The sequence below is a fragment of the Tinamus guttatus genome, unplaced genomic scaffold (genome assembly GCF_059628265.1).
Source record: "Tinamus guttatus ecotype Peru unplaced genomic scaffold, ASM5962826v1 Tinamus_guttatus_pri_ptg000434l, whole genome shotgun sequence".
Lineage (NCBI taxonomy): Eukaryota > Metazoa > Chordata > Aves > Tinamiformes > Tinamidae > Tinamus > Tinamus guttatus.
Window position 1 is genome coordinate 2,078,371 of NW_028288968.1, and position 14,343 is coordinate 2,092,713.

The 14,343-nt window shown below is 45.7% G+C and overlaps 1 protein-coding gene across 1 annotated transcript in view; it reads left to right on the plus strand.

The window, feature by feature from the left end:
• LOC104567717 (uncharacterized) overlaps positions 1-14,343 on the plus strand; it is a 96,259-nt gene that overhangs the window by 37,030 nt on the left and 44,886 nt on the right. The window contains exons 37-52 of the mRNA XM_088531834.1: positions 655-690; positions 1,132-1,167; positions 1,556-1,588; positions 2,820-2,891; positions 3,590-3,649; positions 4,356-4,391; positions 5,748-5,828; positions 6,441-6,512; positions 7,192-7,227; positions 7,340-7,375; positions 8,331-8,372; positions 10,045-10,098; positions 11,525-11,563; positions 12,196-12,231; positions 13,060-13,194; positions 13,818-13,934. Coding sequence (XP_088387960.1) covers positions 655-690; positions 1,132-1,167; positions 1,556-1,588; positions 2,820-2,891; positions 3,590-3,649; positions 4,356-4,391; positions 5,748-5,828; positions 6,441-6,512; positions 7,192-7,227; positions 7,340-7,375; positions 8,331-8,372; positions 10,045-10,098; positions 11,525-11,563; positions 12,196-12,231; positions 13,060-13,194; positions 13,818-13,934 — 921 coding nt within the window. The remainder of the gene's footprint in view (positions 1-654; positions 691-1,131; positions 1,168-1,555; positions 1,589-2,819; positions 2,892-3,589; positions 3,650-4,355; positions 4,392-5,747; positions 5,829-6,440; positions 6,513-7,191; positions 7,228-7,339; positions 7,376-8,330; positions 8,373-10,044; positions 10,099-11,524; positions 11,564-12,195; positions 12,232-13,059; positions 13,195-13,817; positions 13,935-14,343) is intronic.

Consider the following 14,343-nt stretch of genomic DNA (forward strand, 5'->3'; position numbering starts at 1 on the left):
TCAGTCTTAGTTGCCTTGATTTTACATACTGAGATAGGTGCTTCAGGACCTGTTGGAATGTAGAGACCAAGGGTTGAAGCACTGACCTGGCTTGGTAGCTCCCATGCATCTCAAGGCTGTCTTCACTTCTCATGCTTGCGAGGAGAGCAAGGAGAAGGGAGACAAAAGGGCCTCGAAGTATTAGTGGAAGTTATTTTGCAAGTGGCCTGCAGAGTTGCCCTGCAAGTAGTAGAAGGAGCCGTTGAGTCCTCACTCTGGGTAGGAGAAGAGCAGGGCATGTTGCCAAATTCTGCTTGGCTGTTGCTAGAAGGCACAAGTAGGCTCGGCCCAAGAGTCCACCACTTTTCCTTCCTCTCAGGCCCATCTTTGATGGTTTATCTCGGGCAAAGCATTAGATCTACCACTCTGTGCTTAGTCTCCTGACAGATGGCAGCTAAGCTAGAGATCTCTAGCCTAGAGATCTAGAGATCTGTATCTAGATGTGGGGATTCCTGTCTCACACAAGAGCAGGCTCACAGGGCTGTCTCATAGTCAGCAAAAACATGGACTGAAGAGCTGCTTTTTTCCTTATATCAAGCTGGGAGCCTTTCATTACAGCAGGGACATAGCACAGACAAAAAATGCTGGTAGAAATTATTTTTCAATGTCTTACAGGGACTCCCAGGACCTCCGGGGCAGAAGGGAGACCAAGTAAGTCAAGCAGTAAGAGCAATGTGTGCCACCAGCTTGGGTGCAGGTGTCCAGACTGGGCAGAACCAAACTTTTGTGTGATAATTGGGTTCCTGCAAGTGCAGCTGCATATGTGTGCATGGGATTTTGCAGAGAAGAAACCAGCAGGAAGTCACTTGAGATTTCCACCTTTCCCATGAAACAACAAGCAGTTAGTTTGCAGGTTTCATCGATCAAACAATAAAGGAGGGTCTGCAAATTTTATTCTTCCATCTGGTTTCAAGTGATATCAGTCAAATAGTCAAAGGAATACTTTTACCCCAAGCACCCTGCATCGCCTCTCTAGTTTGCTCATGCTTCTGAGTTGAGTATTCGTTTGGTTTAAGGAATGGGTGGCAAAGAGCAAGGAACTGAAATTTTTAATTGCCCAGATTGCACATTTTATTTCCTCTTGTCTTGCAGGGAAACCCAGGATTTCCAGGTGCTCCAGCTACAGGGGTAATTATGACTGGACTACAGCCCTCCTGTCACCTTCCCTATATACAGGGTCAAGGACAGCAAAGCACAAAGCTGTCAGAACAGAACAGAAGTTCTTCATCTGTTCCAAGTCCACAGCAGTCATCTGCCAACTACCCCTTGCATGAGAGTGATCTTCCAGTCCCATCCCTAGATCAAGCTGGTGGGATTTCACAGATTTCACTGGGTTTATGGTGTGTCTTGTAGCTCTTTCTGGCATTTTATGATCCAGTGCAGCGATCGGGTTTCCTATTCCATAACAAGGTTGAGATTATCTTGCTTTAGAACAGGGTGATATGAATCCTTGTTTGGAAGGGTAGTCATTTTCCAACAAAAATAGAGGTCTTCTGTCATTTCATTTTATCCTCAGGTTTTGGGACCTCCAGGCAAGAAAGGTGTCAGGGTAAGTCCATTAATTAGCACTGCTTGAAACTTAAATGAAGTCTTTGCAGAATGAGAGCTTTGTAGAAGTCAGGGCTGGACAACCTTTCACTACCTTAGTCATGTAAGTCTAATGAGAGATTGAAGAGAAGACAGATTGGAGAAGCAGCAATAATCCTGGCCTTCTGATATTTATTCTGCTTTTATTAATAGGAAAATCACACATGCAATTCACCCCTTCTCCCCATTCCCAAATGTTAAATGAAACACAGGGCAGTTGCATATTCTTTTTTCCTGTTATTTTCTATGTAATCCCGAGCAATGGGGAAATCTGGGGGTTCCAGACGCTGATTTTAGAAGCTAGAGATCACTGAAGCAAAGCTGCAGCCCACTCATAGAAGTGACTTAAAGTCCGACAGTAGCAGAGGTTGGAAGGGACTTCTGGAGTGAAGTCTGCTCAAAACTGGGCCAGCTTCAAAGCTGCATCAGGCTGCCCCAGGGCCTTGTGTAGTCACCTTATGAGCATCTCCATGGATGGAGATTTCCCCACCTCTCTGGGCCCCTGTCACAACATCTGACTCACTTTACTAGAGGAAATTGAGTTTTTCTTAGATCATTGATATCTCTGAGACAAAGTTGTTCCCTGGCTGCGTTGTTCATATTGGACATCGTTATAGCATGATTGATACAGTTCACTTTTACAGAGGCTTTGTGATGCTACCTGCCCTGCAGTAATTTTTCGTTAATTCACTTAGCTTTTTTGCCTTCTGCTCTTTTAACTACTGGCATTCAGGACAAGGATTTATTTACATCCTTTCCTCTGGGCTCAGATGTTTGCAGTTCACTTCTGTCATTTTCTAAGGTCACTTCTGGACCAGACAAGCGTCCACTCGTGACTTGCATCTTCCCTCATGCAATTTGCCAGCACTGCCAGTGCCTCCAAGCATTCTGCACTGGGGAACAGTAGGAATGGGGCTGGGGTGAGCAGAGACTTCTGTGAGAGCCTCCCTTTGTCCAGAACAGATTCTCCAGACTGCTTCATACTGGTTATCAGAAGCTTGTCTCTTCTTCTAGGCTGGCTGCATAAAGAAAAGCTTCAATATAAATTTCAGGATGGATGGTTAGGGAGATTTCTCAAGGGGACAGTTTTCAGAATGGATTGAAAATGCAAAATGCAGATCTAGAGAGCTATGTGAACAGGGCTTGACCTCTCTGCATGATATTATTAGCTCTGGGGTTGTCTGTATTCACAGGGGGAGCCTGGACCAACAGGAGCCCAAGGACCACAAGGAAACAAAGGGCAACAAGGAAACAAAGGAGAGAAGGTAACGCACTTGCTTTTCTCAGCATGTCCTTTATGGGTAGGAGGTTATTTTTGTTCATGTCCACCAAGGAAGCTCTGAGGTAGACTGGCTTCATTCCTAAGTCATGTTATCAAGGAGCATCCTCGTTCTGCAATCCAAGTGGGGACTTGTGGTCACATGGAGAAATCAAAGGCTTCTTGAAGGGATGTCAGTGAGAAGTGCTGAGGTGCTAATGCTCAGCTTACTCTACTGCCTGCCATTGATGAAAATACCTAGAATCTGCTCCATGCTTTCCTGCTAGCTTCAGACATGGAGATTTATGCCTTCAGCTTTGAAGCTACTCCAGGAACACGCTATATCCCCCCCATGCATCTTGCTCAGCGCAAAACACAGTGCTGGTAACTACTTCACATCTACTATGCCATGGGTGGAAAGCAGAGTGGCTCTTGTAGGTTTGCAAAGTGGTGGCCGCTAGCGAGGTGGGGACCCAGAGCATGGTGCATGAAAGCCTTCCAGGGTGAGTTATCAAGTGGAGCAGGGTCGTGCCCCTGCAGCTTGTGCAAATCAATGGAAGAATTGCTTCCAAGATATGCAGAACAAGCTGGCAGATGAGGGCAATATGGGGCTTAGCTTTGGCTTTAGCTCTGTCATACTTAAGGGTTCAGGGAGAAAAAGATTGCCAGGTGTTGCGTTGAGACATGCATTGTTGTTTTTCCCAGGGAAGTCCAGGTTTCGGTATTCCTGGACAACCTGGGCTGAAAGGAGACCCGGGTGACAGGGTAAGTGTGGCAACATGCTGGGCATGGAAAGGGGAGGGCAAAGAAGGCAGATAGGGATGCTCAGGGCCAAAATCTAAGGACCAGGAAGGGTCTACCCTATAATGCTGAGAGATGATCCCTTGTGAGTCTGGAAGAAAGCACTGCAAGTCAACGCTCAACTTGTAACTGTGAACAGCAGAGCCAATAAAGCCCATTTCCAGGGGCTTTGTGGCTTAAATGTGAACTGGACCTTTATCTTCTTGACTTTCGTTTCTAAGAAGGTGCAAGCTTCTAGTGGCTTTCATATGAGTTCCTTGATGTCTAAGTGTTGAGCTAATGTTTGGTGCTCCCTTCTGTGCCAGTGTTAATTGTGTCTTTCACTTTAATCCAGAAAAATCTTGCACAATATGACATCTTTGAGATTCCCCACTCCTCTGTCAAGCTTAATCATAAAACTATGAGTGATTTCAAAAGCAAGGAAACCACTGGGGAGAAAAATGCATCCAAACTGAATGTACTTACAGGAGCACACCTTGTAGGACACCAAATGCTCTCCCCTCCTCTGCATCATACTACAGTGTTTTGGTTTCTAATACCTACAACCAAAGAGCAGCATTGCAGCCATGAGTCTGATATTTACAGCCTTTAGACAGGACAGAGAACCCTCATCTGAAATGATTTTGCCTCTATTGTTCTTGCATGAGACTAATGGTTTGTATTTCTGCAGGGAAACGTAGGTTTGTCTGGCAAATCTGGTCAAAAGGTGAGAACATGCGGTGATTGCAGTGTATAAAGCAATGTCACAAAAATGCTGTGCCAATGAGAGTTTTGCAGTGTAAAGAGTATTATCTTTGCTATGAGGTAGTGTTAAAATATGGGAAAGGATCAAAAGTTGAAAGGTCTGAAGAAATCTTACTTTGCAGGAGTCTGTGTATGATGTGCCAGTGTCCTGCACATGGTTACACCAAAGGCTAAAGATGCCTCTTTGCACTGTACTTTTGTCTCTGCAGAGACTGTTTAGACTTGAATTTTGATGGTGCAGGGAAGTCTAGAGAATGCCTGTGCACGTCTGAGTCATTTTGGAGAAATGATGTCTTAGAAAATTCTGCAAACTCTCGTTTCTAGGATTCCTTCTAGCAAATTATTCAGAAGTGGCCAAAAAAGAAACACAGAAAACATCGCAAATGTGGTGTTTGTTCAGAGACTCTGCCTCCCTGCACATGTTTCTCAAGCAATGTTTCTCCCTAGATGGGTCTGAAGAGACACATAGATTTGGGCAATGCCACAATATGTGGCCCAGTGAACCGAATATTTAACCTACGTTTTCTTTGTGGGCAAGGAGAGATTAGGTATGAAAAGAGAGAAAAGGGAATGCAACCAAGACAGAAAGCAGTAAGAGGTATTTTGTTTTGGGAGACAGCATGGTGTGGTGGCTGTGTGATGAGGAAGGTGGCTTGTGCAAACCCAAACTGAAAAAGGTACTTATCTGTGAGAGCTTAACTCATTCAACCCTCTCCAATAAGAGGCCATCTCACCTGAGCTGCACAGCTTCTTGGAGGCAGAAGGTCTCCCAACAGTCTGTCCTGCAGTGCCGCTAAGACTCAGGACAGTCTATGTTTGAATGGAGCTAAATGCTTTCCAACCCAGTCCACTGAGCAGATACCCTGAGCACTGCTCTACCCCACACAGGGTAGATGCTCTGAGCCCAAGGTACAGTCAGGATTGTGGAAGAAATGACATAGCCGCGTGGTCTGGCATGCTGTCTGAATCTGTCCCTTCATAGAGGACCTAGAATCATAGAATCATTATGGTTGGACCTTTAAGGTCATTGAGTCCAACTGTAAAGCCTTCAACACCATGCCTACTAAACTATGTCCCTAAGTGCCTCATCTGCACGTTTCTTGAGTACTACCAGGGATGATGACTCCACCACTTCCCTGGGCAGCCTCTTCCAATGCTTCACCACTTTTTCCGTGATCTTCCTCCATTCTTCCTGATGTATAACCTGAACTTCCCCTCGAGCAACTTGGGGCAATTTCCTCATACTGCATGTAACCTAAAATATGTAGGCTATCAAATGCATAAGAAGAAATTAACTATTGTTTTGCTCTTTTTTTAGGGAGAAATAGGTCTGAAGGGAGAGAAGGGTGAACAAGGATTACCTGGGAAACCAGGCGAGACTGGACTAAGAGGTAAAGATGTAAGTAGAAACTAAGAATCCTGTAAGATGGCCGTTCTGAACCACAGCAGCAATGTGCACCAAGCTAACCACCCTAGGTTATGCCCTTGCAATAGTAAGTAGGAACAAGTGTCAAGATAGAACTGTTTCAAAACCATCTTCATCTCACCCAGGGCTTTTATTTTCTTATTTTTGCCTTTGGTTTATGCCTTTTCAAAGGAAAAAAAAAAAGAAAAAGAAAAAAAATCTACTCTGTTATTACTGTTATTAGGTACTCTGTCATCGTTATTAATTGACTCACCATCCAGACACTGCAATTTATGTGCCTTCATTTTGGAAAGAATTTAAAAGGAGAGCAGTAACTTGCATGATTTGGTCTGTGTTTGGGCCATGAGGGCAAGCATCTGCAATGCAATGCCACCTTTCCCTAGGGAGATTTCCTGGCCTTGGATTCAGGAAATTCTCGTATTGCAGTTTGTTGGGAGCTCAGATTTGGATAGAATATGCCTGGAGGTTGCTTTTCTCTGAAGATGCCCCTTCCAGTGAAGGACAGAGATTTTCCTCCTTGGTTTACTATTTTTTGAGCTGTTGTACTCACTCCATTTCTTTTCGCTTCTCTAATGATTTTTGTAGGGTCCACTAGGACTCCCAGGATGGCCTGGAGAGCAGGGGATAAAAGGAGATACAGGACAACCTGGAAAGGATGTAAGACAATAACTAAAGGAACAGCTAAGAGAGGGAATAGTGCAATACCAGTCAAATAGAGGATCATACTTCTCCCCCTTTGTAGTCTGCAAGTCACAGAAAGCTCCACTCTCTGCTAGGTCAGGGTTCTCCTCTCCAAATGAAGGAGTAGAAGTAATTCTCTCTTCCTGTCTGACTACTAAAACACAAGTTAAGTGACAGGGCTGCGCATTGGAGGTTTCCAAGTGGGCAAAACTTCCCCAGGCTCACACTGCTGAAACAGAAATGCTTCCTTCTTTGAAGAAGGACGTGAAATGATGCACTTACACTGTGTCTGTCTGATCTTCCCCTAATAGCTTTGGGAAAATACTGCCTAACTTCAGCTAATTTGTCAGAGGGATAGAGATTCTCAAAGAAACAGCATTTCCACAAACCTTCTGAAATTGAGCAGCTGAGTAGGGGAGAGGGACTCCCTAATGAGTCCACCCACTGAGAAAGAGGCTAATAATCTCACCCCTTATTAAATATCAAGGAACTCACCAACAGGATGCATGTTGAAGTTCAGATTTCATTAGTTCAGCTGCTTGAAGATGGATTTGTTAGTCCATAGGATGCTCAGCTGGCAAGAAGAGGGGAGACTGCTGAGGCCCACTCCCCTGCTAGAACTTGTTCTCATCTTGCCTCTCTTTCTGCCTCCTAGGGAATCACTGGAAAGAAGGGAGAGAAGGGTGAATCTGTAGGTTTGCATGTTCACATTTATAACTTTGCATGAGAGAAAGTCTGTCGTGGGGCTGAAAATGCAGAATTTCACCACTCACTTTTCTTATGGATGTGTTGTATCCTCACAGGGTAAACCTGGGCTGCCTGGGACTCCTTGGAGTCTTGTGAGTAAGATGTACACTTTTGTTGACTGATATATTTGTTTGGTGGAAGGATACATCAAGATATATCACAAGTCCTGAGTACCACTGAGGAAACATCGCTAGAAATTACTGCTTGCAATAGGGTGTATAGAGCACTATGGCATGGGTTCTCCTGGCTTTATCACAGCAATGCACAGCAGGGCAGCCAGCATCTCTATGGAAATGTACATGCGTGGTTAATTCAATCTCGTCCCAAATGACTTGTTACTGGTGATGCAAAAAATCTGTGACATAAAAGAGAGTAAACCATAAATACAAACCTATCTGACACCTTTGGGCAATAATTGTTGTCTAATCAAGTCATCTGGGCACCTTGTATAGTCACAGCAGAGAGATGGATGTCTCCTAGGAAAAGAAGAGCTTAGATAGGTGGGAAATCTTATGCTCAGGATTTTCTTGTGCCTTTGCACTGAGTTTTCTGTTGGACAAGCGGCCTGACATCAGGATGAGTAAGAGTAAAAGAGAAAGCAATGATCATAGAAAGCTGGGATCTAAGAGATCTTGAAAGTTCATTTAGGATATCAGGAATTCAGTACATTAATGTGCAGACAGGTACTCTGGCATACAGCTCACCACATGTTCTTTGAAACCCACACCGTTTTGTTGTCCTAGCTCTATTTTCAGTTGCTATCTACTGGATCCCCGTCACTCATCTCTTCTGTATTTTGCACTATGGATATCCTGGCATATTTGGGAGTGTCATGTGGGAATACCAAACACCTTCTGTTCCCTTCAAAGCTGGGAGGAGTATTTTTGCTTCAGGATATGCCAAGATCCTTCTCTGCTAACACGTAGCCATCCGGGGCTCTGTGCCTATGAGTAAAGGCTAAGTGGGATAAAAGGCACATAGAGGAGGGAGCTTATATCAGAGATATTTCCTTCCCCTTTGAGAGCTACTTTTCTTCTGGTTTTGCAGGTGTCTTCTCTGGAGAACACCAGCATCCTGAAAGGTGACAAGGTAAGATTTCCTCCTTGCTGGAGAAGCTTTGTGTAGAAACTGAATATTTGCTTATTTTGCATTTGTTGTATATTTTGCAACACAAAGAATCAAAGCTATTCTGAGAAGCTCTGAGCAAGCTTTATACCATTGCCCTAGCTTCATTACTTTTATAAGTCAAAGTCTGCAAATGCAGCCCCAAACTCCCAAGTTCCTTAAGCAAATTCTCGCCATTCCCATGTGCAACAACAAAGATCCTCTAGGCACAATCCAGTGAATTGCTGTTGATGATGCTGGGGAAGTGTGGAGTTCAATTCTCCTTCCAGGGCTTTGTGTTTCTGCAGGGCAACCCAGAGTGAACATTTCTACTCAGGTATCGGTAAGAACCATTCAGAAACTTCAGTTTGCTGTGAGCCTGAGCGCTTTGCCAAAAGTCAATAAGATGATTTGGATGCTGGAATAACTGCAGTGAATTCCTCCAGAACAGCAGACCTATTGCTTTTATAGTAGCTCCCTTACTATAGCAATAGCTCTGCTTGTGGGTAGGTCTAGAGGAGGTTTTATCTAGCAGCAGCACTGAGATGGCTCACAGTGGGATGGATCCAGCACAAATGGAAATCCTAGTAATTCAAAACAGCAGAAAAGGATTTAGTCCGTCTTTTTTTCAGCACTGTGAAAAAAAAGACCACTGAACATAGTGCTCAACCCCTGATGACTACATGCCAGGGGCCAGTGTGTCCTGCTTGGGGCACACACAAGTTGTGATCTGTCTCTAAGCAGCTCCTTGGCCCCTTACTACACTCTGTTTAGCAAAGTAAACAGCAAGGGATCATCTTTGGCTGTGCCACACAGCATCTGTCTGGTGAAGGAAGAGAGGCAGAAACATGGCATAATCTATGTAATCTCTTTGTTAAAGAGAGTAGCCCAATGAGATGAGGAAGAATTTAATTACCCCCCTCTCCCTGATTTTAACAAAGTTTGTGAATTGTCCATTTGTTTTGTATGCCGTGCAGCAGGGGACAGGGGAGGAAATGAGCCAGCCAAGGAGGAGGCAGACCAGCCACAGCATCAATTTCTGCCTAAATTTGTCTGTACTGGATGGAAAGGCTGACACAGATGCTGTACAGCTAGGGCAGGTGCTTTGCAGGGACCTGAGCTTGGTTTGCTGATTTTCCCCCCAGCACTTGTGTGGGGATACCCAGCCTGGGTCACAGGCAAAGCTAATGGTGAACCACAAAAGCACAAGAACTACAGACAATATCTCTAGGGATCGATTCCATCTCCATGTCTCAGAGCACTCAGTCCCAAATTTTTCCATCTCGATTCTGTTGTTTCATTAGCCAAGCTGTCATGGCAGGGAAATTGAGGCAAAGTTTTGTAATACCAGTTATTATCCCAGAAGAGACAGCGGAACAAAAGAAAAAGCAGAAATGACACATAAGCCCATCTTTAGGTCCAAAGTAAAAGCAGCAAATTTCAAGTGAAGAGTAGAATTGCCCCAAATTTTAACTTAATGACATGAATCAATGAGATGGTTAAGAGAAAAGGCTGCTGGTCCTCATGGACATGAAAGGCAAGTTAACTTGGGACCAGTGCAAGGGAAACACCATAATGAACCGTGAAACCAGCTTCTCCCCTGAGAATTTTAGAGAGGGAGAAGAACTGGAGCTAATGTGTTCCTGATGCCTTACAGGGAGATCCTGGGAAGGATGGCTTGAAAGGCGAAAGAGGTCCTCCGGGCCCAAAGGTATGTGCCTAAATGCATGGAGGCATCTTTGTGTTGGTGCTATGGTGTTGGGCTGGCCAGAGAGGAAGAGCACTCATCTCAAATTTCTCATACCCCATCAAGGCATGATTTTTGAAGAAGAGCTTCTCATCTGGGCTCATTAATCTGTAGTGACAGTGATGCTTTTAAGCAGAAAAACGAGGCTCAGGAGCTAGAGACAAAATTAGTTCCTAAAATTCTGGGGATATTCCCCTCCTTTGCTCTCATCCTGCAAGCTAGACAGCAGATCGGAAAGGGATGGAAGGAGAAAAGGCTCCTGATACAACACCTATCTCAGCGTCTTTAGAGATGGGGCCAAATATTTCACCTGTCAGAGAGGAAAATGCTGCAGAAAGCTGCACCAGTAGGTGCAGGTTGATCTCCTACCCTAGACAGGATCCAGTTTTATCCATCTGCCTTTTGAATGGTCCAGGGCTGAGATCAGTACTGCTCTGAGCACTGAGTTTCTCCAGCTGTGCTGTGGGGCAGATGTACACCTTTCTGAAAGAAAAAGGCAATAGGAAAATAAGCAAAGAACAAACCCACAAGCAGCCCAGCATCTCCTTCACCTTGAAGGCTTTATCCAGAGCAGGGTGGAGATGACGAGGTTTAAGTGCATCCCATTCACAGTATGAGTGTGGGGAGCCCTGATCTCCCACCCCGAAGACCTTGGTCCCCATGTGGTCTCAAGGGACCCAACCCTATGGAAATGACAGGTTCAATGACAGCCAGCATGTTCTTGTAACGTGGCTCATTTGCCCTGCAGCATCTTGCATTCTCCTGCCTGGAGCATGGGACCATCGTGCGTTGGCAGCTGTCACCATCGGTGCCTTTCTGACGCCCTTCATTCCACCGGAATCTGTGCACAGGAACCAGATTTCAGTGAAATGAAGCCCATCAGAGAGGGAATTCAGCCTCTTGCCTCATCGCGTGCTTCTCGCCTTGCTGCTGGATCTCCTAGCTGCTAATTCAGCTTTTCAGCAGCAGCAACGGTAGCTCTTCTGGTATTTCATATCCCAGGGATGCCTTGATCCCTTTCCTCGGGAGCCGTGCTGCGCTGTACGAGTGCATCCAGCCAGCCCATCCATGGGACACTTGGTTAGGAGCCCTCCGATTTTGGAGATATTTGAACCGGACTGTGGTGCCACTGGCACCACAGCCACCTCCCATCATGAGAAGTGCAACCAGTGTCTGTGCCCATGAGAGAACTCCCCAGGGTGGGATTAAACCCCCTCCTTGATCAACAGGGCTTGTCCAGGGTCACAGAGACAGGTGGTAGCAAAGTAAGGGCTGGATACACAAACCCTGTTTGCAATGCTCTAAAGCCACCCTCCTTCAAGCTCCTCTTCTTCCTGCTCATCAGATTAATGACCTAATTAATGGCTAACGTTTTCTTGTTTGCTTGAAGGGAGATCCTGGTCCACCAGGCAAAGGAGTGGAAATGAAGGTAAATAAAGTGAAAATTGTATAGTGTATTATGTTGGGCCACCTCCCTTTCTGTCCAGGAGTAGGGACAGCAGAGGGGATTCATGGATGGCACAGGGAACTCTGGAGCTGAGCCTGTGTGTGCCCTCAGGCAGCCTCATCAGTCACGTTTGTGTGATATTGCCCCTGTTTTAGGCAACCTGGGAGTCCATCCTGGGATGAATTTTCTGCTTTTTAGGCAGGTTGGGCAGCCCTGTTATGAGTGGGAGATGGTACCCTGGTTATGCAGCTAAGAGATCACCTTGGATCCCTTTCAAAACAGAGATAAATAAACTATCCTCTGCAAATCCCCTATACTTGCACTGACATGGGAACCATAGCTGACCAGCTCAGATTTAACTGTGAAATGAATCCCTTCCCAAGCTGATTAATACTGATAAAACCCAAACGAGAAGATGCTCTGGAAAGAGCTAATCTGGGTGTTCACATCCAGAGTAGCACAGGATTGAATGCCTGAGCCATCTCCAAGGCATCATCAGTGTTTCCATGGATTGCTAAGGCAGTGGAGTCAGGTTGTAACTCAGAGGAGGGCTTTGCTCTGTTCTTCAAGGCATGTGCTTGAGTTCATGTTTATGCTCTTCATTTTTCATACAGGATCTGGAGAGGTTTTTTGAAGCAAATGGCATCAAGGTAGGTAATGCTTTGACATTCTTTCTTGACAAGGTGGCCTTGCTTCAGCATTCTCTCTGTACAGCCACCAAGAAGAGACCCACGTGAGCTCTGAGTGCTCTGGCTGCAGTCAATGGCCAAGACTTTTGCCTCTGGGAGCCCTCATAGGCAAAGATGTGCTCTCCAAAGGATGTCTGACTCTAACTTTGCATGTCCCAAGCTGTTAGACACTCATCTGACATCAGGACGTGCAATAGCTACCCATCTGTGGAACCCAGAGAAAAGTCATCATGACATAGACCAACTGCCTTAGTATATGAGCAGTGTGTAGCACAAAGGCCAGTTTGGGTTGTTGTTAAACTCCTAACACAGGTAATAGTGATGCTGTGATGCTGGGCTGGTGAAACTCTCGCTCTGCTCTTAAGGTTACCACCACACTCAGAGACTTCAATAATCTCAGCTTTTAGTATCTACCATGTAGGCACTTACTTACCAGGTAGGCTCCTCACTTTCAGGTCAGTTCTGGGGGGCCTGACCAAGGGAAGCTAAGGACTCTATCCAAAGATAGATATTTTATTCATGGTGGGGAAAGTTGCAGCATAAGCACCATTAACCTGCTCTCTATTCATTATAAAAAAATCATCTTCCTTCGATGGACACCTAAACGGTAGGCACTTGCATTTAAACCAGCTGTTGGCTGTCAAGGTGACCAAGTGACCTGTGAAACAGCAGCAAGTCACACTGGAAACACGTTGGCTTTCATATCAGGATGGCTGTGTTCACTCTTGGGTATCTCATGAGCAGCTGGGTGGCTCTGGATCATTGCTTGAATTTGTCCCCTGGTTGCAGCTGGCACTGCTGAAGGACCTCACCAATGCACTCCTGCAGAATGGACTGGAAGGGCTGATCCAGCAGCTGGGCAGCTGTAGGAAAAGCAAGGCATCCAAGAGGAAGCAGGAGGCTAAGCAAGTCCCTGACCACAGCGTGAGTATTTGTCTTCTTCATGGGGCAGGCAGACCTGAAGCAAAAGGAGAGAGGAGGAGGAGGAGACAGCAAAGCAAATGAATCATTGGAGGCTGGAGGGTTATCTGCTAAAAAGCAGTTTACAATGACTTGCAAACCCGGCAATAACAAGTTTTGAGCTAGAGGATGCTAATGGCTCACATCAACATCCTTAATCTAAAAGTTGAGCTAAGGCAGTCTTTCTTCAGAGTGAGTTTAGAGAAATTAAAGACTCAATTGACCACTCTTTTTGTGACTCCTTGTGACTCCTGAGCAGGAGACCCCTGACCCAACTGGTTGTTGCTGGAGTGTTGAGTGTGCTAGGGGAGAAAAGGGGCTGAGTGCAAGGGAAGTAACCGTGACCGTGGCCTCAAAAGCGAAGGGATGCAGGGCTAGCTGAGAAAGAAAGCCTGAAAGTGGTGGGCATTTGCTGGCTATTTGTTCCTTAGATATCCAGGGAAGAGGAGAAGGCCACCAAATGGGGCAGGGCATGCTGGATATCCAGGGGAAGTAGGGAGAAACAACTTAGGATGCAGCTTGTCACACACATATGACAAGCTCAGATTTGTCACAGCCACACTGACCTGCTATCTGTGTTGTTGCAGGATACATTTGATAGACCCCGTGATGCTGTGGCCAGCAAAGGGGTCAGCGAAGAAGCCCAAAATCAAGCTGTGGAGACTCAGTTTGGGATGCCGGTGTCTGGAGAGCAACTCACTAAGGTAAGAACAAGCAGCAGAGCAGACAAAATCCAGTTCATGTTGATCTGTGCTCCTGTCCATCTGCTGCAGCAGACCAGATATTAATATTAAAAGATTGCATATCTATCTGATGTCTGTGGGCTCCCAGTCCAGGCTCCAGTGATTCCTACTGCTAATATCTCTCCTCCCTTCTCTCCACCCAATGCCAGCTCCTCCTCCTCTTCTATATTACTGTCTGAGTAAAAATCAGCACAGGCTGTAGCAGTTTTCCAGCCATACCAGCCATACTGGTTTTATGCCAGAATGCTGCTAAACATACTCCGTAACTCCTCACTTCAAGGTTGACATCTAGATGTGTCTCTCCTGCGCAGGAAGGGATGGATCCAGTCCTGTTAGATTGGGTTCAGATTCCCCGAGAGAGGGACTGGCA